Source organism: Vicugna pacos, chromosome 3 (genome assembly GCF_048564905.1).
Source record: "Vicugna pacos chromosome 3, VicPac4, whole genome shotgun sequence".
Lineage (NCBI taxonomy): Eukaryota > Metazoa > Chordata > Mammalia > Artiodactyla > Camelidae > Vicugna > Vicugna pacos.
Window position 1 is genome coordinate 42,947,911 of NC_132989.1, and position 22,490 is coordinate 42,970,400.

General features: G+C 40.7%; 1 protein-coding gene across 2 annotated transcripts in view; it reads right to left on the minus strand.

The window, feature by feature from the left end:
* The window catches only part of NREP (neuronal regeneration related protein), a 26,998-nt gene extending 7,613 nt beyond the window's left edge, over nt 1-19,385 (minus strand). The window contains exons 1-3 of one of the 2 annotated variants that reach the window (XM_006203962.3): nt 19,265-19,385; nt 18,856-18,897; nt 17,494-17,562 (exon numbers count right to left, since the gene is read on the minus strand). In XM_006203962.3, coding sequence (XP_006204024.1) covers nt 17,494-17,508 — 15 coding nt within the window. In that variant the 5' untranslated portion in view covers nt 17,509-17,562; nt 18,856-18,897; nt 19,265-19,385. Of the gene's footprint in view, nt 1-17,493; nt 17,563-18,855; nt 18,898-19,087; nt 19,202-19,264 lie in introns of those variants that run through there. The other variant, XM_031673163.2, reaches the window with a different exon arrangement.
* Between the last annotated feature and the right edge of the window lie 3,105 nt (nt 19,386-22,490).

Below are 22,490 nucleotides of genomic sequence, written 5' to 3' on the forward strand. Positions count from 1 at the left end.
TGCGTTCTGGGCCACACGGGTCACCCAACCCCAACCTCCTTACTCTCGCTTGGTCTTCCTCTCCTCTGCTCAGCTCTTTCCAGGAGAATTCCACCATCTGCCTGTTTGGGACAGTCACCCTTGACATTCCCTTTAACCAGGAATGGATGAAGAAAACAAAACTACAATCTAAGAAATCTTTTTCTAAGGATGAAAAGAAAGTCACAGCACACAAAATCCCACTTTGGGCAATTTTAGGAGACCCCAAATTGGGATCCACTGTAAATTCACTTAATATAAATAGATGTAAAATGACGTCTCTACATTATTGCTTTTAAAGGTATGTTTTAAGTATAATTTAAAACATTACCCATATTAGCAAGAAATAAAGTTCCACTGTAAATCAGAATTGATAAAAATACATGTAGAAATTTAGTAGGCACATGGACAGAATGAAAAGCAAAATCAAGTAAATGTTATGTCTGTGTTCTTGTGCTTTTCTGTGGTATTCTTTTTGTGTGTGTGTGATATTCCATTTTAACAAAATGACACTATGTCAGCATTTAACTTCTAGGTCCAAAGCATCAATACTGAAGCCACCCAAGTCTGATTTTAGGGAAAAACAGCTTGTCTCTCAGAAATTGTTTTACTTACTATTACAATTTTTTTCTAAGAACTTTACTTTTTTGAAGAAAAACAGCCAAGGACTTTTTGCCAATGAACTCAGGAACATGAGTATTAAAAAGTATAAAATATCTTCAAGGGGAGGGTGTAGCTCAGCGGTAGCTTAGCATGCGCAAGGTCCTGGGTTCCATCCCCGGTCCCTACACCCGCCGCTAAAAAAAAAAAAAAAAAAAAAAAAGTATAAAATATCTTCAAAATCCTGAGGACACTGCTCTTTAAAATGTTACAAATCTGGGAAGCAAGTTATACTCACAGCAATTAAGAAAGCATGAGTGTTTGTGAAAATATAGTGGAAGGAAATATTTTACTGTTTTAAATTGGAGAACATGTAAAGGTTTTCCATAAATTCTGGGGAAGGTCAAAGTTTACGCTCATTGAATGTCAGTTGCTGTGCCTTTTTCTATAATGCTAGTTATCTCACTGATGACTAGGTTTAGAAACAACAGAACTGACATGAAGAATCACATTGGTTTAAAAACACTAATCATGATAGCTATGCATTTAGATATCCATGAGCAACTCTGAGGTAAAGCCAGATTTTTGCTTTCAAGTATATTTTAACCCACTATATATTTAAATATAGTTTTATGGAAAAAATGTACTATTTGATGTACTATTTGTATTTGATGGTAGGGCACTTGAGTTTCAATTATCACTGTATACAAGTTGAGAATAAAATGCTCATGGTTTTTGCTTTTTAATCTTTCTTCTTTCAAGGCTTGTTTTATTCACAGGGCAATGCATCGTGAAAAATAACTTCACTTTTTAAGTCTATAAAGCAATTAGCTTGCCAATGATTATCACTTGGTATCCAAAGTAGAAAAACAAAATGTGCAGGAAATCAGAGACCACTCCTGCAAGGTCTCTCCCACAAAATGCCAACTAGATTACCACTCAGATTCTTTTTTTTTTTTAAGTTTCTCAAGCTTTTCATTTCAAAACTTGCTATTTATGTTCCAACAGTATGGCCCATATCCAGAATCAATCTAACTGACATGCTTCCTATCACTTTCAGCAAACTGCATGCAAATTTTGAATTATATCTATTACCTGTTTCTAAATTTGTATTTTCCTCTGTTCATTTACTGTCTTTATCAATATTTCTTTGGGAAGACTGTTATATGAGCATGATCCTCAAAGGTAGGGTCATGCTTTATTCGGAGCCTAAGTATATCATAGACATGTGCTGCTTACTGCATTCGTTAACGTACCTTTTCAGAAAGCTGCTTTGAAGATGTGGCATGGCTTGGTTGTTAACGACCATAATTATATTATTGTCTATCCTTGGTGGGGTTCTATGTGCTTAAGGAATGGCCCTTTTATGACTTACCAAGGATAGGTGCCCACCCCTTGCAATTAGGAGAGCAGACTAGAGCAGCAGGTGTTCAACCTGCATAATTAATTCTTTGAGCACAAAGAAGTATATTCCATAATCTCTGCCAATTAAACAGTGTGTATGTGTCTGCATGTATATGTGTTCTATTCTGCCTAGTTGGCTAGGAGGTTGTGAAACCTAGTGCTGTAATACAAGGAGAATTGCTGTGCACATACGTGCTCTTCATTTCTGCAGATATCTTTTGAAGTGGTGCTATAAGAATCTCCCTCAAAAGCCAGTCTGCTCCCAGGTGTTGCTGGTCACGTGAGAGGGCAGACTGTAAACTGAAACCATAAATGAGTTACAAGGATCATTTTCTCTGAACAGCATTACATCAAAGAGTAGATGGTGCCAAAAGATGATGCACTGAGCTGTCTCTCTAGAGACCCAGTCTTAGAGATCTGCCTAAGCCCGTGAATGCTGCCTGGAGATGAAGTACACAGTGGGAGAAATGCATTGCAACGAGAAGACAAAAAGCTAAACATGCAGAACACTGGGTCATTCAGATATTGTTCACTCTGCACATTCTGGAAAGAAGAATGAGTGTTAGTTGGCCCCTAAGTTGGCAAACATTCTGGTTTGAGAACTAAGTGAAACATGCAGCGACCTAATTTAAATACACACACACACACACACACACACACACACGCACGCATGCACACACACACACGTACGCACGCACGAGCTGGATAATCACAGAAAACACAGTGCAAACACCTGGCCTCAACCATAAATGCCCTCCTGCTGGAAAAGGAAGGGTAGATTTTTAGGCCATTGCTATGTTACACCTGCTGACACTCTCAGTTTGTCCATGTTCTTAACCTGTGGAAATGGAAGAAACAATTGGGGTTCACAGCTCACAAACTGGTTAAGCCCGTTGGCATTAACTCTGCTTCCGGTGCATATGTTTACTAATGGTAAAGAAAATGTCCACATTTTATTAATATTATGCAGCAGGTTACGTTAATGCCCAACATGACATGTCAGGCAGGCAAAGGATTTGTAATTCTTGACTTTGTGAGTTGGGATGCTTGAAACAAGCTGTGTAGAGTTTTACAGTGGAATCCTCCAAATCCACTCTGCTCCCTGTGAAGCCATCTTGAGAGGCCACTGATGACTATGTGGGAACCTGACAGCTGTGGAATTTTATTTCTAGATTTCAACCAGGCAGAGAAAGGAAAAGGAAATCTCCTCGCTGGCAACAAAATGCAAGTGTTTACATGTGAAATTAATCGTCAGCACAAAGAGCTTTTTACAGTCACCCTGTTCCACAATATAATATTCTGCTTGTTTGGCTGCTGAGTCTTTTACAACTTGATTTCTAAGAATAAGAGCAAAGGCGGAGAGGAGCGAGGAATCAAGTCAGGAGCAAGCCACAGAAGGTTAACAATGTTGTCCGACTCAGCTTTGTCACCACTCTTTAAAACCGTTTGTTACGTGAGTTTTGGGAGTTTGGACGGTGTATGGTTCAAGGCGGGGTGCATCAGGAGCAGCTGGCGAGCTCAAGCCTGGTGAACTCCGAGGTCAGCTGCGAACGTTTGTGTGTGCAAATTCCTCCTCTCGTCCCAGCCTCATTCCTTTCCAAAAGGAACATGCTTAGCACAAAGCAATCCACCTAAAGACTCCATAAATCCAAAAAAGGGAGTTACTGATCGAGGAATTCTCAGATTTCTGCCAAGGCACCCTCCCCTGGCCTGGAAGTCAGCCTGGTACAGTAATCAGAGCCAAACTGTGGACTGGACTCAAGGAACTAAGTTCAACACTTCAAGTCTTGACTTTAAACGGGCGATTTTTCTTTTCAGAGATGAAGACAAAACAAAGGACAAACGGCTGATAACAGCCCTAAGTAAACCGGGAGAAAAAGTTCAAGAATAAAGCTTGGAAACAAAACTCATAAGGGATATCTAAGAAGAGATTTTCCAAACAAAAGGAAAAAAATAAAGCAGATTTTTAAGACTCTGGTTTGAGATTAAGCTGTTTGTGGGTGAACAATAAGAAAGTAAAGGCCACAGAACAAGATATTTGCTCTTTTCAGCAGAAAAAAAAATACTGTCCTTTGTTAACTAGCAGGAAAAAAAAAGCCCTCAGGCATTTAAGCACAGCATAAGCTTTTCCTTGCCTCATGACCTCAACAAATATGTTAATAAAATCTTTTACCTCCCTGGAGTAGAACCAGAGTAAATATTTACTTAACACATCTGAGTTCTAAGTCTGGACCACCTCATTCCCTTATATAAGTTGGTTTTCATTTGTATCCAAGAAATTACAAACACCACATCTTGCAATGTTTCTCCTACTTGTAAGGTGAAAGGGAAGAAGGAAGGATGGAAGGGAAGGGAAAGAGGGAAGAGAAAGGAAGGAAGAGGGGAAGGAAGGGAAGAAAGAGGGAGGGATAGAGACAGCGGGGAAAGAAGGGAGAAAAGCAAAAACCGTATCGTGCTCCAGTGCAGCAAGCTGCACTTGTGAATTTCTGAACTGTATCCTCTTCCACAAATGAGAGTAATACTGTTGATGTGCTTTCCAATACCAGACATCTGGAGTTAGCAGGACTTTTTCCAAGCACATTCCAAGGTTAATAGGAAACATCGAGACTTGCTTTTATTAGCTGGTTTGAATAATTTTAGGTATGCTGAGTTTCACCTTCAAATAACTATAAAAATTCTGATTTCTACTCCCCAAGAATGCTAAGTTTTCTTTCCTCTTGTCCTTAAGTTATCGTGCTAGCCATTAAAATTTTATGAAAATTGTCACCTCAACGTGACAGAAGCCCTCATTCCTTTTGTTAAAGCCCTCAATCAAAGGTTGGTGAAACAAGTACTTATCTAGACATAAGGATCTGAGTCTTTCTTGGTCTGGGTGAATGATGAGATAGCTAGTTGCTTTTGAGGAGTTTGTGGACATTTTGAAGCATTCCTCCTGCTGCCACGTGCAAGACTGAACTTTCCAGAAAGTGTGCATTTTCTCCCCAAGGGCTCATTCCAAAAGAAGTTATTCACTCTTTCCATCAATGCACCCTCTTCTGCTGGCAGCTGCAAACTGCTTAGCATTTAGCAAAAGTCATTTCACAGTTCAATGCTTGTCTTACTCTGTCTTGGTCATTGAAAGACTGGTGTCTCTTCACCAGCAAACAGCATCATAACAGAACACCAAATATAGAGGTAAAGTGGATTTCTATTGTAGGGAGGATGTAATTAAAATTGGTTTAAACCAGAGCCTAGTTGATTATCTTCTAAGAAGTTTGGCTTTAAAAAAAAAAAAGGGAAAATATAGCCAGATCTGTATCCACACGCTCTAAGTGCTCAGGTCACAAAGAGGACACCAAGAGGCTTCGCATAACCTGCCCTCTATGAAAACCGGCAAAAAGCTAAAAGTACAAGAGGAATACAATAAAATTAGGATGGATGTGCCCTGTGTACCCTCTGGATTTTCAACCCCACCTGGGTGGAGCATGGTTTAATTCAGCAGTCTTCTCCCTGATGAGGGCTTGGTCAGGCAGTACCATGGGAAGCAGAGGAGACCTGAGCGGGCAGCCACCTGCCCAAATGGATAAAGACGGAGAGTCACCCAATGAATACCTCAAAAGGAATGCCAAACCAGGAGGCTAAATTCCCTGGGAAAGAGATCACATATTCTCCTTAACATGAAAAAGACAGCACTGGAAACTCAGAACTTCAGTCCAAGTCCTGACTACACTCTGTGACAAGAGAATACATTGACCTCATCTTGTGGGTTTTCCCCCTCTGTCCTTCTTCCATTGTAAACCAATCAGCAAAACTATACTTCTCCAAAAGAAGAGAACTACGAGCAATATATGTGAGCTGTTGGAACCCACACCCACCAGCAGAGTATGTACATTTTGAGACGCCCAGTTTTCTCTGAAAATGAATCCTGAAGTTCGTTATAATGTTGTTACTGCTGATTTTAAGCATGTTTTCCATGTGTACTCATTTAATCCTCAGGGTGCTGTTTCAAGGATCATATGCATCAACAGATGTAAAGTAACGGCCACAGGGTCTGGCGCAGTACTCACTGGATCTGGGTTAGGTGTCATGGTCATCCCTCCTCACCGTTTCACAGATGAGGATGCTGAGGGGGTCAGTCAGGGAGCCTGCTCAAGGTCACATAACCAAGAAATGGAGAAGACAGAATGCAAACCCAGCCTCTTCTCTCAGAGAGCACGGTCTGTCAATATTCATCTTCTCTGCCCTTTCCCTGCAGTGCCGCCACTTGGACCCTGAGAGCTGGGGGCTGTCTCAATCCCCCAAGTAGTTGTTGAGCATCTCCACTTGGCGCCTTTGTGATGAAATTTAGATGGATTTCTGACATCTGCTATCAAGAGCAGTTTTCTCAAATGTATTTGTTGCTCTACTACCTGTGTTTCTGATAAATAGCTGCCCTTCAAAATAACTTACCCCACCAAAAAATCAGCACTGTTTGAGGGCACAGAGGGTGTGCCTTCCAGTGTCCATGTGTTTCTACAGCCCTTAGAGAAAGACTGCTCTTATAGCAGCAACTCTGGCTTGGCTACATTAGGACTTTGGATCTAATTAAACCCAAGACTAAAAATTGTGAATACTGGAATTTGACACAACATTGTAAAATGATTATAAATCAATAAAAATGTTAAAAATGTAAAAAAAAAAAAAAAACCCAAGCAACACTGGTCACTACAGTTTTGTCTTTTTTCAATTTTCCCTGGAAGGAAATGTTCAGCACAATACAAATATCTAGCAAACACAGCACCTAATTACACAGGGCATTTGCTGAGAAACCAAATTGTTTGAATATGACCCCTAAATGAACTCTCAAACAACTTCTCTGGTGGCCTAGCAATGGACAACTTAATTCAGAATACCTTTCATCAAATGCATTTGAAATCATGTTCACTGTAACTCTGCTTTTTAAAATTTCCATTGAAAAACAAACTGTTTAGTCAAGGGAGAATTAAACTCTTATCTTAATCAATGATATGCAGATAAACGAACCATACTCTACATATAAATATAAAGTGACCCTAGTTGAAGAGGAAGAAAATAAATACTTGTTAGACCACAGAGGCAGTGCAGAAACTATTAAGAATGGTAACTCAGAAAGAAAAACAAATTTAACCTGACTACTCTTGGAAACTTTTAATTAATGTAGTAGAAATGCAGTCAGTTCTAAAGACAGAAAAACAGAAAAATGGAGATGGGGTAAGTAACCAATTGTTAGTTATTACTATCATGAAAGTAACAAATAGCAAGTAACAAGAAAAGTAGCATTGGATCCTTAGACTACATGTAGAGTACTGCATTCAATCACAAAGACGTTGTAGCCCTCTGGTTTTGTCTAAACAATGTAAGAATAGCTGATCAATTTGGTAAAAATTCACTTTAATTATCAGATGACTTGTTTCTATGATGCCAAAAAACCAAATTTAATTGAATTTCTGATTGAATTGCTTGTGACAGTGTAGACAGTTAATCCTGTATAATAAAATTAAAGTTTAAAAAGCAGTCCTCACAAAAAAAAAGAAAAGAAAAGAAAAGAAAAATAGACTTAATGAAGATGAAATGAAAAGATGTGGAGACTTGGCTCCCAGACCTTGATAACAAGATCCGAACAATTTAAGATTCTGTTATCAAGAAGCGAGCAAAATATCCAAGGGCCAGAGGCATTTCATGATAGACAATTAGACCCAAGTCTCCACAGGGCACCGTGAAATGGACCCTCAGTTATGGTCCAGAGCATCCAGGCTTCTGAAACAGTCAAACCCAGGTAATTAAGGATTAAAATTATAAAGATGTGAAGGGCTCAGAGAAGATGTGGGCAGAATTTCTGATGCTGTATTAACTGAATTGGTTGAGTATATATATTAAGTGATTATCCAATCAATAAATCAAGTATTTACTAAGTATTTACTTTCTGTGAAGTATTGAGTATTTGGTAGGTAGCTTTCAATCCTAGAGCATGAACATCTTATCAAAGAAGATGCCCCATTAGTTTGGGCTGGAAGTGCCAAAGTAGCAACGTAAACACATTTTTTTTTTCAAAAAAGTTATTTAGAGCTAAGCTACCAAATCCTGGGACATTTATTCAGGAGAGGAGAGGGCTAGTTAATGAATTCATCTTTTCAAATTCAAATTCTTTTAACCATAGAAGCACAGAAAGTCCATGATGTTGCATGTTTCAAAGAGCTGGTCCATTCCCTGCCCAGTATTCATTCTTCCAGCCAGTATTAACCAAGTCCCTACAATACAGCAGGCACTAGGCTAAGTGTTCATCCATGTGCTGCCAAACCCACATGGCCCAATGAAACACGGAGGTGCAGCAACTGCCAGGCAATGTGCACAAGAGCACTTTTTTCCAATCATGGTCTCAGGAAGCCTTTTGGTAACTTTCACCATGATGACTTAATGAAGGGCACGAAACAGTACTTCTTGGAAAAGTACTTAATAGCATTCCCTTCCTTGAGTCATGTCTGTAAGTATTTTAGTCAATAAGTTTTATCCACCTAACTACAGACTCTAGTTTTTCCTTGACAGTTGTGAATGCTGGCTGCCAACCATGCAGTATCTTCTCCTAATTTCTACTCTTTCCTATCCAAGAGCAGGTTCTACATCCGACACTGACTCCATCCAATAAAAGTGACCTCAAAAGGCCTGGACCCATTTTAAACACAACAACTTTTGTAGATTTCTCCCTGTTCAGCCACTGGACTGCAGTACTTTTCCCTGCTGGAACTGTATCAAACACAATTCAGACAGGAAGGCTGTTACCTGCCCCAGTAATCAAAGGACAGGGGTGTGTGATGGTGATCTGAGTAAGGGCTGGAGTGGAGAAGGGAGCAGAGCTAGAATGGGGCAGCCACACCAGATCTTCAGTGCACATTATGAATCTCCCTCTTGTTGGTATGTCTTCGGCTTGTATTTTTACTGGCAATGGCTACACAGCTATTCTCCCCCTCTTTCCAATCAATGGCTCTGGTTCCCAATTTCAGCTTAAAGGACAAACAGACCTTCCTTTCATCGGCCACATTCTCTTATATATCCCCTTCTCCTTTCTGAACATGAGCTATGTTTGTACTTTAGTCTATGAAAGTGAGGATGAACACCGAACAATCACACTGTAAAATCAAGAATTTAAAACTATCTCCAGCTAGATAATTGTAACACTTTTCAGGCACAAAGCTTAGATTGGAAAGCAATCCGAGGTAATCACAGGCAATAATTTTATTTATGAAGATTTCATTACCTTGGGAAACCACAGCAGATTTATGCTGTACTGTCAAGACCGCCTCAGTCAGACTGCCGAGAGACAAACTGTGGGATGCATGAAAAACAGCACTGATAACCTGGAACCCAACAGCACCCACCGCCAACATTCCGGATGGGAATCATGACTCCACCCTAAAGTGACATTCCTCTTCCAGCCAACCATACCAAACAAGCCTTCTGGACTCTCTCAGGGCCTCTTCTGTCTACAGAAGTGTCAAAGAAGGGAGCGCAAAACTGAGGAGCTGTTTTTGTATTGTGCTTAGATTTCACTTAACTCTCCCCTCTTACCTCCCTGACCCTGAGCCTTCTTTATCCAGTAAGAGGGGTTTTTAGTGGCAAATTCATCATCTGTGTGTGGTGATCTCATTTTTTGGGCTATGCATTTTAGAATCTGAACTGTCACAACCCTGCAAAGTCTCAAGGTGAGCCACCTGGTTCTACCCAGAACTAATACACCTCCATGCGTCCATGAACTCTGACTCATTCATTCATTCCACAGGCATTTATTGATCACCAAGGATGTGCCAGCTCCTGGATAGGTACTGGAGCAGTGGTCAGACTGGTTTATGGATATGCAATCTATTCTAAGGTCAAAGAAGTTTAGAGTTTCCTTCCACTTTGCAGGAAAAGAATGCCAGTCAACTCCACCAGCTGTTCTAGAGTTCCCTCTCAATGATGAAACTTCTCCACATCTGAACTCACTATTCTGCCGACAGAGGAAAAGGAAAAAAAAGGCATCACAACTTCAACTGGTACCATAAAGAGAGGGCTGATGCTCACATACTCACAATCAATGTTTGTGTTTCAAAGTTTACAATCTTGGAGTATAGAAAAGTATGCAGAAGTAAGCCAGCTACAAGTGGGATGCCGTGTGATGACAGTACAGAGCAGCATGAGATTTTCCTGCTGGATGTTCTGGGGTGAGTTTCATGGAGGAGTTGGCATTTAAATTCCGTCTGGAAGAAGAGCTTTATTTTGTCAGGAGGAGCATTCTTTCTAGGACTGAGTAAGCAAAGGCACAGAGGGAGGGACTCCTGGGGTGTGTTTGGAATAACAAGTGGCCTGGTCCCTCTAAGAAAATATATTCTACAGTAGAGAAATAAAAGATGAGTTCACATAGTTCTTGGCATGACTGCCCAGCCACAGAAATTAAATTTACTAAAGTCTGAACACAGAGGTTGAAAAAAAAATTATTTGAAAATATGAGGTGGGAGTAGGCATAAAGAATCCAAGGAACAGTGCTTACCTATGTCACTCACTGAGAGACCTGGGGATCTGCAGGGGCTAAAAGAGCTAGTGAAATCATTTCCTGCTAAAAACCTTGCAGCTGATGCCTTCTAAGGTAGGAGTCTGTGCTGTCTCCAGAGGAGATTCAGAAAAATCCTTCTTCGACTTGGCTTTCGCCAACTGCTGTGTATCATGTGATGAGATTCCCTGAAGATGATCACTAGACTACTGGTTAAATTAGTAACAGCCTGTAGGCCTCAAATTGTAAACAATTTTATCATGATGTAAGTGCTGGCTTGAACGCTGAATACCTAGGTCTGGCTAATCAGGAAGGACAGAGAGACCCAGCCGGGTGCCCGTGCTTACAACTGATGAGCACGTGGCTCCACCCAGTGAGCCTCACAGAAGGGAAGCCTGGGGCGTCCTTCATGCAGCTGGTGCCGCAGCACACCTGCGCTGGCCAAGGGGACACTGAGGAATCCGCTGGCATTTGCCAGGGGAAGTGCTGCCACTTTCTCCTGAGAAGGAGGGTAAGTGTGCTCCCTTCCTCCTTCCCAGTTTCTTCCAGCTGGGCACCTTCCTTCTCTCCGCCACTCCACCCCAGCCCAAGGAGAGGGAGAGGCAGCAACAAATTAAGCTTATGATCCATGAGAAAGCATATGTGAGTGAGTGTGTGTACTCTTTTCTGCTGGGCACAATCAAAGGAGAGACAGGCTGGAACCTGAGTGAGAGCCTCAGGCCATCTCTAAGGTGCCTGCTCAGGGCTTCCTCGGGCTCAGCACCTCAAGTCCCTGACTGCTAGGTCTGTCTGACAGCAGAGGCCCTGACCAGGAAGGAGGACATTCCCTACTGCAGCAAAAATGCATGGTGCTCACTCCTGTAAGCATTCCTTTCTACTGTATTCCTTTTGTCTGAAATATGCTTTTCTCTCATCTAAATCTATGCACATATTCTTTTCTAATTTTTTAAATTAAAAAAATTTATTTTTATACAATTTGTAAAGGTTACTTCCCATTTACAGTTACTACAAAATATTGAAGATATTCCTCGTGTTGTACAGCACATGCTTGAGCCTATTCTTCACCTTCATCCACGTAGTATTTATTAAGGACTGGTGCTCAGCCCTTAAAAATCTTAAGAAGGCATAGTGCCTGCTCTCAAGGAGCAGTCTGGTTGCAAATTTTTGTGCCGCCAACAACCAACTGTTAATGGAAAAATATAGGGAGGATTCTGAAATCACATTCAGGCTGAATAACAATAATGAGTGCCAAGGCCTCGATTAGCGACATCTGCCACAGGCGGAGCAGGAGTCAGTGGTGGCAAGCACGTCATGTATTTGTCACCTCTGGGTCTAGCTTAATTTCTACCTCCTTAAAAATTTTTTTTGCCTATGGTTCCCCAGTCCTTAGTAGCACCACCCTCTGCATCTTACAATTTAGCACTAAATTATATTGCAAGACATTGTTTGAATTCACCATGCATGTTAGTCTTCCTGCCACAACTAAAATATAAATCCACTGAATGTACTGGCTAACTGCGCACCTTCTATAATGCAGAGAACTCAGCACAAAGAAAATGCTCAAAAAAAAACGTGTTCAGTTGACATGGGGATTGACGCTTAATCCCACTGCTAACTCTTCTCAATTCTTCAGTTTTCTCAGACATGACACCTTTGTTTTCTTGGGATTTTCATAATATGACAGAATCAGATTACATTGGAAATAAGTAAAGGCTTTAAAGTTCCAATACCGGGAGCAAAGCTCCTCCTGGAATCCGGAGGTGATTTTTTGGGCTGCAGGGAAAGTTGCTGTGAGTTTTGAGTACCACAGCTGGATCAAACCTAGAGAGCTAGCATCTCACCAGGTTGTTCAGAGCTGGCCCTTAAAGCTGAAAAAGGTGAGCAGTTGCAAGCCACTCTTTTTTGGCAAGTGGCTTTATGGCTTAATCTCAATTTTTTTCTCTTGTTAATAAATAATGGAAAATAATTTGCCATGGAAACTAAAATTACATTCACTTCAACTCCCTTGTTTTTTAGAAGAATGTGAGGATATAAATTACTTTTACTTCACTAAAACTAAACAAGATTAAGTCATTAAGGATGAACTGAGTTTGAAATCTGCAGATACTAACTACTATATATAAAATAGATAAAAGAGTTTACACTGTATAGCACAGGGAACTATATTCAATATCTTGTAGTAACCTATAATGAAAAAGAATATGAAAAGGGATATATGTATGTATATGTATGACTGAAGTATTATGCTGTACACCAGAAATTGACCCATTGTAAACTGACCATACTTCAATAAAAAAGAATGCAGAAAGTCCTGCTTAATAGATAAGAGCATGCATAGACCAAACATTTACTGAGCTTCTAACATATATTTAATACTTTATTAAGCATTGTATATGAAGTTTATAAGCCCTCTGGGAGCCTATAACTTAGTTGGTCAAGGGAAGAAATGCATGTGATCCAACGAACAAATAATGCAGAAGAGTATAATCTAACATTACACCAGGTTAATACCATGTCATTGTTACCAATAACTGAATTGATATTTAGAATTTAGTTGAGAGCCATACTAATGCTTAAATCCCAAACCACTAGAGCTGCTAATACTCGTCATGCACTAACAGATCAATTTCAGGACCACCGCTGTTATTTAAACCACTGAAATGAGAGATTCTTGAAGTGTCCCTAGGTGCAAAACATGTCCAGAAGTACCCATTTTAGATAAATTTAGACCCAATAAAGGATATTTTAATAACCATAATTTCTACAGATGTGGGCTGAGATTTATGGTTCACCTGTTTTCCAGTTCAAAGCAATAAAGCGGTTTAAAATTAGAATATTTAAATATATCTTGATCAACCAAGATGACACAGTCCAAGTACATTCAATACATTTCCCTCTGATGTATTCAAACTCGATTTGCTGGTAAGATTTCCTTATCCTGAGTCTTTTCCTATATAACAAAGGAATTATTCAGGTAATTCAGGCAAGTCTTCCCACTCCTACCTCACTCCAGTAACATTGTGAATCAAACAAAAATCAAGAGGTTTTTTGTTTGTTTTAAGCATCACTATTCAAGTAATTATTTCAACCCTCCATTTCACTTTGGTTGTGAAGATAAAGCCTTAAAAGACTTTCCAGCCAGAAACAGCACTAAAAAAATATGAACAAGAGCAAGGAAGCCACAGCACTTCACTCCAAGGCTCCTGCTCAGTCCAGTGTAGATGAATACTTAAAGTGTAAACTCATAACCTGGAGGTTACTCATTTGGTCTAGTAAAGTACTCCTACTTCAGAAGTGTACTTTCTTATTTTAAAGTATTTATCTTAGGGTTTAAAATAAAGTGAGTTCCTTCAGTGTATTTATGAAGATCTGATTTACATGCCAGATTTTTTTAAAGAATCTATTCACGTTAAAATAAAATGATACTTTAAATAACTGTTGATTCCAAGATTTCTGCTCAGATACCTTCTCCTGCCTGAACTATCTATTTAGCTCAAGAGGAAGTGGAACTGGGGCTAAACCCAGATAGACCATCCCTACTGTCCTAATTCCCCAAACAATTCCCAATTCTCCCCTCACAATGTGCCAGAAGGCCTGGTGAAAGAAGACAGTACCATATAAAATTACCCTCCTAGGTACTCTTCAGCATCTCCACAATCAAGAATTACTGAGCAACTTGCACATTTACATCCAAAACCCAATGGCACGGCTACCATTAGGACCTCATCCCTCCTCAATCTCTGTCTCTTTCTTTAAACAAGAAAATCTTATGTTACTGAAGAGATTAATTGAAAGAGTCTCCTTGTAAGCCCATGAATGCCACTTTACAGATGGTACAGAAACCAGAGCTCTATGAACAGTACAATGGAGTCAACTCATCTTTTTGAAAAGCTCAGCATTGGTCTTAGAGAGAATCTAAAATTGTTCCAATTCCTAGCTCTCTGTTAAAACATAACGAGCCTATGCTTGTTGCCACTGTTGAGTCCATAGCACATCCACACTTGGAGGCAAATTTACAGCACAGAGGGTAGTCATGTTGACAATCAGGACTTAACCTTGACAGTGAATTAAACAATTTTTTTCAAACTATTCAATAAGACTATCTGCTCATTCTGAAGTATTTTCTTCTCATTGATGTATCTGAAAGCAAGTACCTTTAAAATAAAACAGCTAAGTAAGTATCGAGGACCCGCATAAAATATAACCTTAGAAATTAAAATTTAACAAAAAGCCGAATACAAATTAAAGAAATACTGAAGAGCTCTGCAAATTCACAATATCTTGTTAATTGCAAAAGGGAATAAGGACTGGAAAAAGGTATGCTTACTAGAAAACTTAAAAAGCTGGGGAATGAGTTATTGAAAAGAACATTCTGGAAAACTACGATAAGACAAAACACACTCAAAATTAAAAAAACTTTTTACAGTACTCCTGAGATGCACAACCCCAGATGCACTGTAATCTATGGAAATGGCGTCCCCTGGAGTTGTGCTCAAAGGGTCTCATACACAGAAACAATGTGATTAGTGCCTTGCAGAGTTAACAAAGTGGTTGTTTTTTTTTTTTTGATAATGTAAAAGGCACACTAGGATGCTTTCCTGTCTTCAAATTATTGTTGCAAAACATTATCATTTTAGGGTATGTCAAATGTCTAAATAATGAATAACTTTTGAATTCTGGAGTCTTCTAGTTAATTTCTTACACTGGAATGAGCTGATTATACATTTGTATTTGGAATAAGCCCTTTACTCAACAGGTCAAATACACTGAAATTAGATCCTCTTTAGTGCTTTAAATTATGTAAATGAAAATACATGCTTAACAGAAAAGGCATGTTTATGTCTTTTCTAGAGGTGGGTAGGTGTTAAGTCCACTGCTTCCCTAGCACTAGTTTGTATTGTATATGGGCTGAGTCTTTAAGTCAATTACAGAGATCAGCAAAATATTTCCAGTTTTAATCAAGGAAAGAAAATAACCTCATTTTGCCAAAAAGGAGAAAAGGAGGTGTAAGATACCTCTAATACCAGTTAAAAAATATATAATCAAAACTTTTTTTTACCTTAATATGTGAAAACACATTGAAGAGCTCAGACCTCCCGGAATAAGAGAATTGCTAGAAAGTTAGTTGGAATCACCCACAGACAATAACTGTCGGTGGTTTCATTTCAGGCAATGGGCTTGTGCCAAAAGGGACTGACATCTTGATGAAAGGATCACCAAAAGTTGTGAGAATTTTTCCATGAGGAAAAATACTTCCAAGAACAACAAATTGTGATTTTTTTCATTCTGCCACCATACATAAATGACAACTGTAAAAAATTAACAACATGTAATAACAATTCAAATTTGCTCTTCTGCATTCAAATCGTTCCAACTTTCATTCTCGGCTTTGGCACACACACTTGCCTTCCACAAAGCTCACTCCACTCACTACTGTGGAAATACGATATTTACTCTTTGAGCTTCATCTATAGGGCTGGTTTTGGCAGAGTCAGTGGTCAAACTGCTGTTGAACCAAATTGGTCACCTAACATATTACAACAGACATGAATCTTCATGGTCTATCTATGATGTCACAGAGGGTAAGGCTTCCGGATAAAGAGCTAGAAGACAAGGTGATGTCAGCAGTCACAGTAAAAGGTAATTAAATAAACAAAAATCCTTTGCAGCAGTTTGTTTTATTACCATCCTAGAACTCTATGACAATGGCTAACTGGGAATTTAATATGAAGTTAGGTACCATCTGCACAAAACCCACTGATTAATTTTCTGTTTATCTCTGCCCTTCTACCTCAAGTTCCTTAATTTGGTTGTTCTCAATCTAAGGCCAAGCAACTTCTATGTTATTTAGTGCTTTGACACTCATCTGTTGAAAGGATAGGGGGGGCATACACACAAAATAAAGAGCTTATTTATTAACAGAATTCAAACTGAACTCATTTAATTGCTTCTGATTCATTTTTCTCTTTGGAAGCTTGTATTTGGATTGTTCTCAAAGCAAACATCAAGTATATCACATTCAATTTTGATTCATTAAATTCCACCCTCGTTTAAAAGAAAAAATGAAAACTAAATTTGTAAATCACATTCTAAGTGGCAAAGAGGTGTTTCAAAGAGCATAAACATCTGCAATAGGGCATGCTGTACTTAACTGAAAAGTTTCATGACATTTCTATTATTTTTTCAGTTCAATTTTAGTTCCATAGGGGAAATTTTTTATAGAGGATTAATATACTTATTGAGCTGTTATTAATGTATATTTCACCTATTTCTTTATTTAATTAGTCATCAAAAACAAAACTACCTCTTCTGTGGGTCATAATGCTTGTCAGAAATAGTTACACTTTCATTTAGAGGATAACATGCTTGTCTTCTAAAATTGAGCAGATGTCTCTCATAACCAAAGTTATAAATCAACAACAAAAAACACTAATTATATCTGAGATACAACAGACAGAGTATATTAATACTAAAGTTCATGCTCTATGTATATATTGCTTTTAAGGATAGCAGATACTATAGCTGCTGGACAAGCTGGACACAGACGCCCACATTTTGGCTAAGTTCTGGCTATCTCTAATAGAAGACTCATTGCTTTGTTTGAGCCCTACTGCTGCCACCTCTTCCACACATGTCACAACATATCACTCTTCTTAAAGAACAGAACAGGTTCTGTTGTTCAAGTTAAATAAATCTTCACTTCTGAAAGAGGAATTTGTTTTCTATTCAAAATGATTGAAAATCAACAGACCCAATTCCTAATTCACTGCATCCAATTCATATTAAACAGTTGGGCTGCAAAGCTCCCCATGCTGGAGACAGAACCTTTGAAAGGTCAGATGGGGTAGGAACAATGAAGGGTTGAGGCGGGATGAAGGTGGGTGGTTGATATTTACATGGAATAAAGACTGAGGAGAAGCAATTGAGAATTTCCTCTGAGGACCAGTTCTTACCATTTTGAGAATCATTAACAGTCTTGGCCTTGCACCCTCCCTCTCTTCAGTCCAGAGAGACCAACCAACCTGCAAAATATGTTTAAATACAGTAGACAAATTGCTTCACCACAGGTCAGCAAACGAAAAATGCCTGTTTAGAGGTTACAGACAAATAATCATTTTCTGTGGTTAAGCTAAGTTACATGCAAATTATTGTAACCAGTGGGGCTTCTGAAAGAGCTTTCCAATTAGTCTATAGGCTTAAACAGGGGACAAAGGAATCCCTGGTACCTCGCTTTGCAGAGTCCTGGGCTATTCTTAGTGTTGGGTTCATCTTTAAATTGCAGGAGTTCAAAAGGTTTAGGAACTTAAAAGTAGAATCAAGTGATAAAAATAGATTGTTTTCTGGCTGCTCTTTGTTCCCAGACATACTACTGGCAGTATATTTGCAATCAAGACAGCAGAATAGGAATCAGCCTTCCACCGTGTAGTGTAATGCCTCAGAGTGGATATTTTTGGAAATGGCACTGCATTACATAACCTTTCGTGTTTAAAAAAAAAAAACCACACTGGGGGGGGGGGGGGAGTCAGGAATATACACCATTATGCCCTTCTCTCTAAACCAAATAAACATTAATGTACATGCTGCAGTGATTTTCCTCTCATCCTTTGTGTCATCAGAACACAGTTCTTTTGTTAACACAAGTTATGACAAAAATTAAGATGAATGGAGAAACTAAAAGTTCTCTAACAGGGTATCATAAGCTCTTAGAGTTTTCCTATGATGGTATTACAGATACATATAAATGCAAATCAGATTATCGTCATCATCAAGCAAAAGGCAGTCGTTTATTTTTAAACCCTCCCTCCCCCAAAGTTCAACTGCTTTATAAGAAAATGCAGAAAAAAGTGTTGCAAGATCGAATGCCTGAAAAGACCCTTGGAGGCGACAGCAGCTTTGAAAGAGTAATAAAGTCTAAGGATGGAGGGACACAAATTCATTTTATAAAGGGGGGGGGGGCTTGCATGCACCAAAGTGCATCTAATGCAAAGAAAAGAAACAGTTCCTAACAATGCTTTACGAGCAATAAGAACAAAAATTAACCACACCAACAAGCAAAAAACCCCACCCCTTTCCAAAAGAATTCTCCCTCTTAACTTGTGCATTTTTTTTTAAGCCCAAGTTAAATTCCAGCCTGAATGCAGCAGGACCAAAATGCCAAAATTTCTCCAAGGTACACGCTTCAGCTCCTTAAAATTTAGAAGGAAGAAGCATGAACTCTGCAGGGTTGAAGGGTCCAGCTAAAGAGCAACGGCAAGAAATCGACACAAAAGAGAAAGCAGCGCTCCCGGCCGGGGATGGGAATGGCATATACTTACAGACAAAAGCCCCGCTCCCTGTTCACTCTCTCCTCTCTACACCTGAAACACAAATGTGGATGAAAAAGGGTATCATGCTAGAAAGACAGCTGGGGGGTGGGGGTAGGGGGTAGGGGGAGGGAAAAAGGGGTGGAGGAAGAGGAGGGAGGAGGGGGAAGGGAAACAAAACCCAACCGGCTTCACTTCCAAGAAGTGCAGCCTAGTGAAAAGAAGGAGGGGAAGGTCTCCCTGCCTCGCTCTCTCTCTCCAAGAGTGTGTGCCTCTTTCTCTAAGAGTCAGTTTCTCTCTCTCTCCCTCTCTCTGCTGCTAGTGTGCTAGTGAACAATGAGCTAATTCTGATGGGCTGGCGCGGCGCCAGCGCCCCAGCCTTGCTGCCACTGTGCTGCCGCGGCGGAGCCAGACTGCTTACTCGGCAGGAATCGGCGACTCGGGGCCCGGTCGGCGAGCGGCCAACGCGCGCGCGCTAAGGTCCCCAGCACCCCGGCCGCCCCGCGCGCTGCGCCGCCCCCACTGCGCCCGCCCCGGCCTGGGGGACAAAGGGGCCCGAAGATCGGCGCGCCGCCCCCGGCCCCGCCCCCCGAGCGCGGCGCGCACACACCCCGGCCCGGCCTCTCCCGCCCCAGCGGGCTTCTCCGCTTCGACGTGCGGTTGCTTTTCAGACAAATAAGGAGGCGGAGGAGGCGGTTTGGGGGTGCGCCAGGCGTGAAGGCGGCCAAAGCGCTGCACAGCCCGGCGGCTGGCCAGGGCCTCGGGGAGAGGCGGCGCGGCCCGTACTGTAATAATAAACCTGCAGCAGAGGGCATCTGAGGGAAAGAGGACGACGACCGGCGGCAGCCGCCTTCCCTTTTATGTGCCTGTCCTGAACTGAGCAGAAAATGGTGCCCGCGGCGGCGCGGAGCCGCACACAGACACACAAAGAGCAGGCATTGCACGCGTTTGCGCACGGCTTGGGTCGGCCCCGCCGGGGACGCGCGCCCCGCTCCTGGCCTCGTGGAAGCCCTCGGCCCGAGCACCCCAGCGGCCCTGCGCGCGCGCGCGCACGTATACACAAACACACACACGCCTGCAACACGCACACGCACACACGCGCGCACACACGCACACACACATACGACTGCAAGAGCTGAGCTCTGGTGTGATCAGCCGAAGGCACACTCGCCAGGAGCTCCCTTCTCCTTCCCTGAAAGATTTAGCAAGTTCCTCACTTTCAGCCTCCCTAAAATTGTACTTTTTAAAATTGGAGATTGCATTTTGAAAAAGGTTCTTTGCATTTCTGAGGGTTTTTTAAAAATGTCATTTATCTTATTTAAAATCTGACCATCTTTTCATAGTAATGTAAACTCAAATTTTTTGTTACAAATTCGAACAAACTGGTTTTGTTGCCAATCAGACAGGATATAATTTTTTGGTAACTGTCAGATGTTAGAGGGGAAGATTATTTCCTAATTAAATTACTTTGCCAAGAAAAAAGATATAAAGGATCATAATATCTTTTAAATTTGCCATCAACATTTTACTTCTAGTCACTGAAAGCAATGTTTTCCATGATAACAGTCAAAAGAAAAAGGTGGAGTGGATTTACATAACTAAATTCTTAAACATATGTTTATAGAATGTCTTATTTTTTTAGATTTAAGTGTTTTTGAGTACAGAAAAGTACACCTTAAAAAGAAATATTCTACACTTTTAATTATAAATAATAAACTGTAAGCTCATTGCCTGGACTGTAGATCTCCTTTTGCACTACAAAAGCAGCAGCAAATACACATTGGACTACCAGTGGATGCCATATTTAAGGAGCCTACTAGGAGCTTCCCTGAATTTATCTAAAATATCACAGTCACTTTCCTGCAAAACAAACAAACAGACAAAAAAAACAAAAAAAACTTACTAGGAATAAAGGGAAAAAACAAGTCTCAGTGAACTTCCCTAATGCCTTCAGAGCCAGTGTTCACTTGCCAGGAAAATGATGGAAGGCAGGCCTGGGGAGTCAGTGGGGCAGTGGGAGACGGCAGAAGCCTGGAGGCTGCCTCTGCAGGCCTGAGGCTCGAGCAAGCTGGTAAAGGGCACGTCAACATTGAGATCTGTGGCATTCACCTCAGAGTCAGACCCGAAAAGAAATCCAAGAGGGCACTGCCACGTTGACCAAAAATCTATCTCAGGAAGATTTCTTCGAAACCCTTTCAAAACACAGGGAAATTACGAATTCATTGTATGTTAATTTTTCTTCATTTGTAACCAGACATCCAGGTGACATAGATTTTTTTTTAAAGAAATAAGAACACTAGGTCAGAATCGTAGTCTATTTATGGTGTTCCAGAAAACGGTTACAATCCAACTATCCAAGAAAATTCTTGAGTCCCTCTGCGTGTAGGAGACTGTGCTAACCACTAGGGACATAAAGGAACACACATGATGTCACCTTACTCGGAAAATGTAGTAAGAGCTGTCTCACGTGCTCCTGGATGTCATGCTCTGTCCTGCTTCCATCTATCTTGGGGGTGACATGGTAGACCCACTCTGCTGACACACTTTTTAGTCATAGTACCACCTGCTCCATTACAGTACAAGGACCATACTTAGCCTTCCACTTAAAACTCACCACATTGTGACTGCAATCTAATTTTCTAGCTTTATCATCCATCTCGTTCCCAATCATGGAATGTCAGTCCTTTGCTTCAGTGTGGTTCATTACTTAGGACATATATTCATCCCTAGACCATTAACAGAAAACAAAAGTCACACAAACCCTGACTTAAACAGAATGCCTCAACTCAGTGCTGTTTTGATGTTTGGGGCCAGATAATTCTTTGATGGGCCAAGAGGCCCAGTGGGGAGGGATAGGGGGCTGTCCTCTTCCTTGTAGGATGTTTAGCAGCATCTGTGGCCTCTACCACATGGATGCCTATAGCAAACCCCGGTTGAGACAACTAAATTTGTGTCCAGACATTGTCAAATGTTTCTTGGAGGGACAAACTCGCCCCTCCTAGAGAACCACTGGCTTAAATAATCAGATCCACTCCTGAGAGGAAAGAGGTGGCCTCCCTAGAGCTGTGTGGACTGTATGCAGGAGGGACAGAGACCTGCACAAAAGCAAGGTTTTCTCAGGAAAGAGGAAAAAGAAGGCAATGCCCTTATCTTGGGCTTTATAGTCTGGGGCAAGGGGGTAAGGAGACAAAGCCCAAGTTACAGTGCACTGTGACCAGGACAGCTGTAGAGTTCTACACAGGGTATGCTGTGAACACAAAGGCTCCTTTCTAAATCAGACCAGGGGTTCAAAGGAAGTTTCCTAAAGGAGGTGATACTTCAACTGAATTTGTGAAGAACGAACAAAAGGAAGCAAATTAAAGACGAGGCAGGGGCAGATCATGAGCTAAGAAATTTGATCAGTGACTGCTGACAGCAGGTGATACAAGAAAAAATAAGATCTTGTCGTAAGAACCTGACCCTTATGTTCTATCCCTGACACATGTGCCAAAGAATAGTCCATCAGAGGACTTGGTTAAAAGGAGAAGATGTACTTTAGATACAGGGATTTCCTTCAATCTCTCTTAGGTATCTGTTGTCAAATATATCTTCATATATCCAAATGTATCTCAAATGTATATTCCTGTGATTTGTTTGTTTATTTGTTT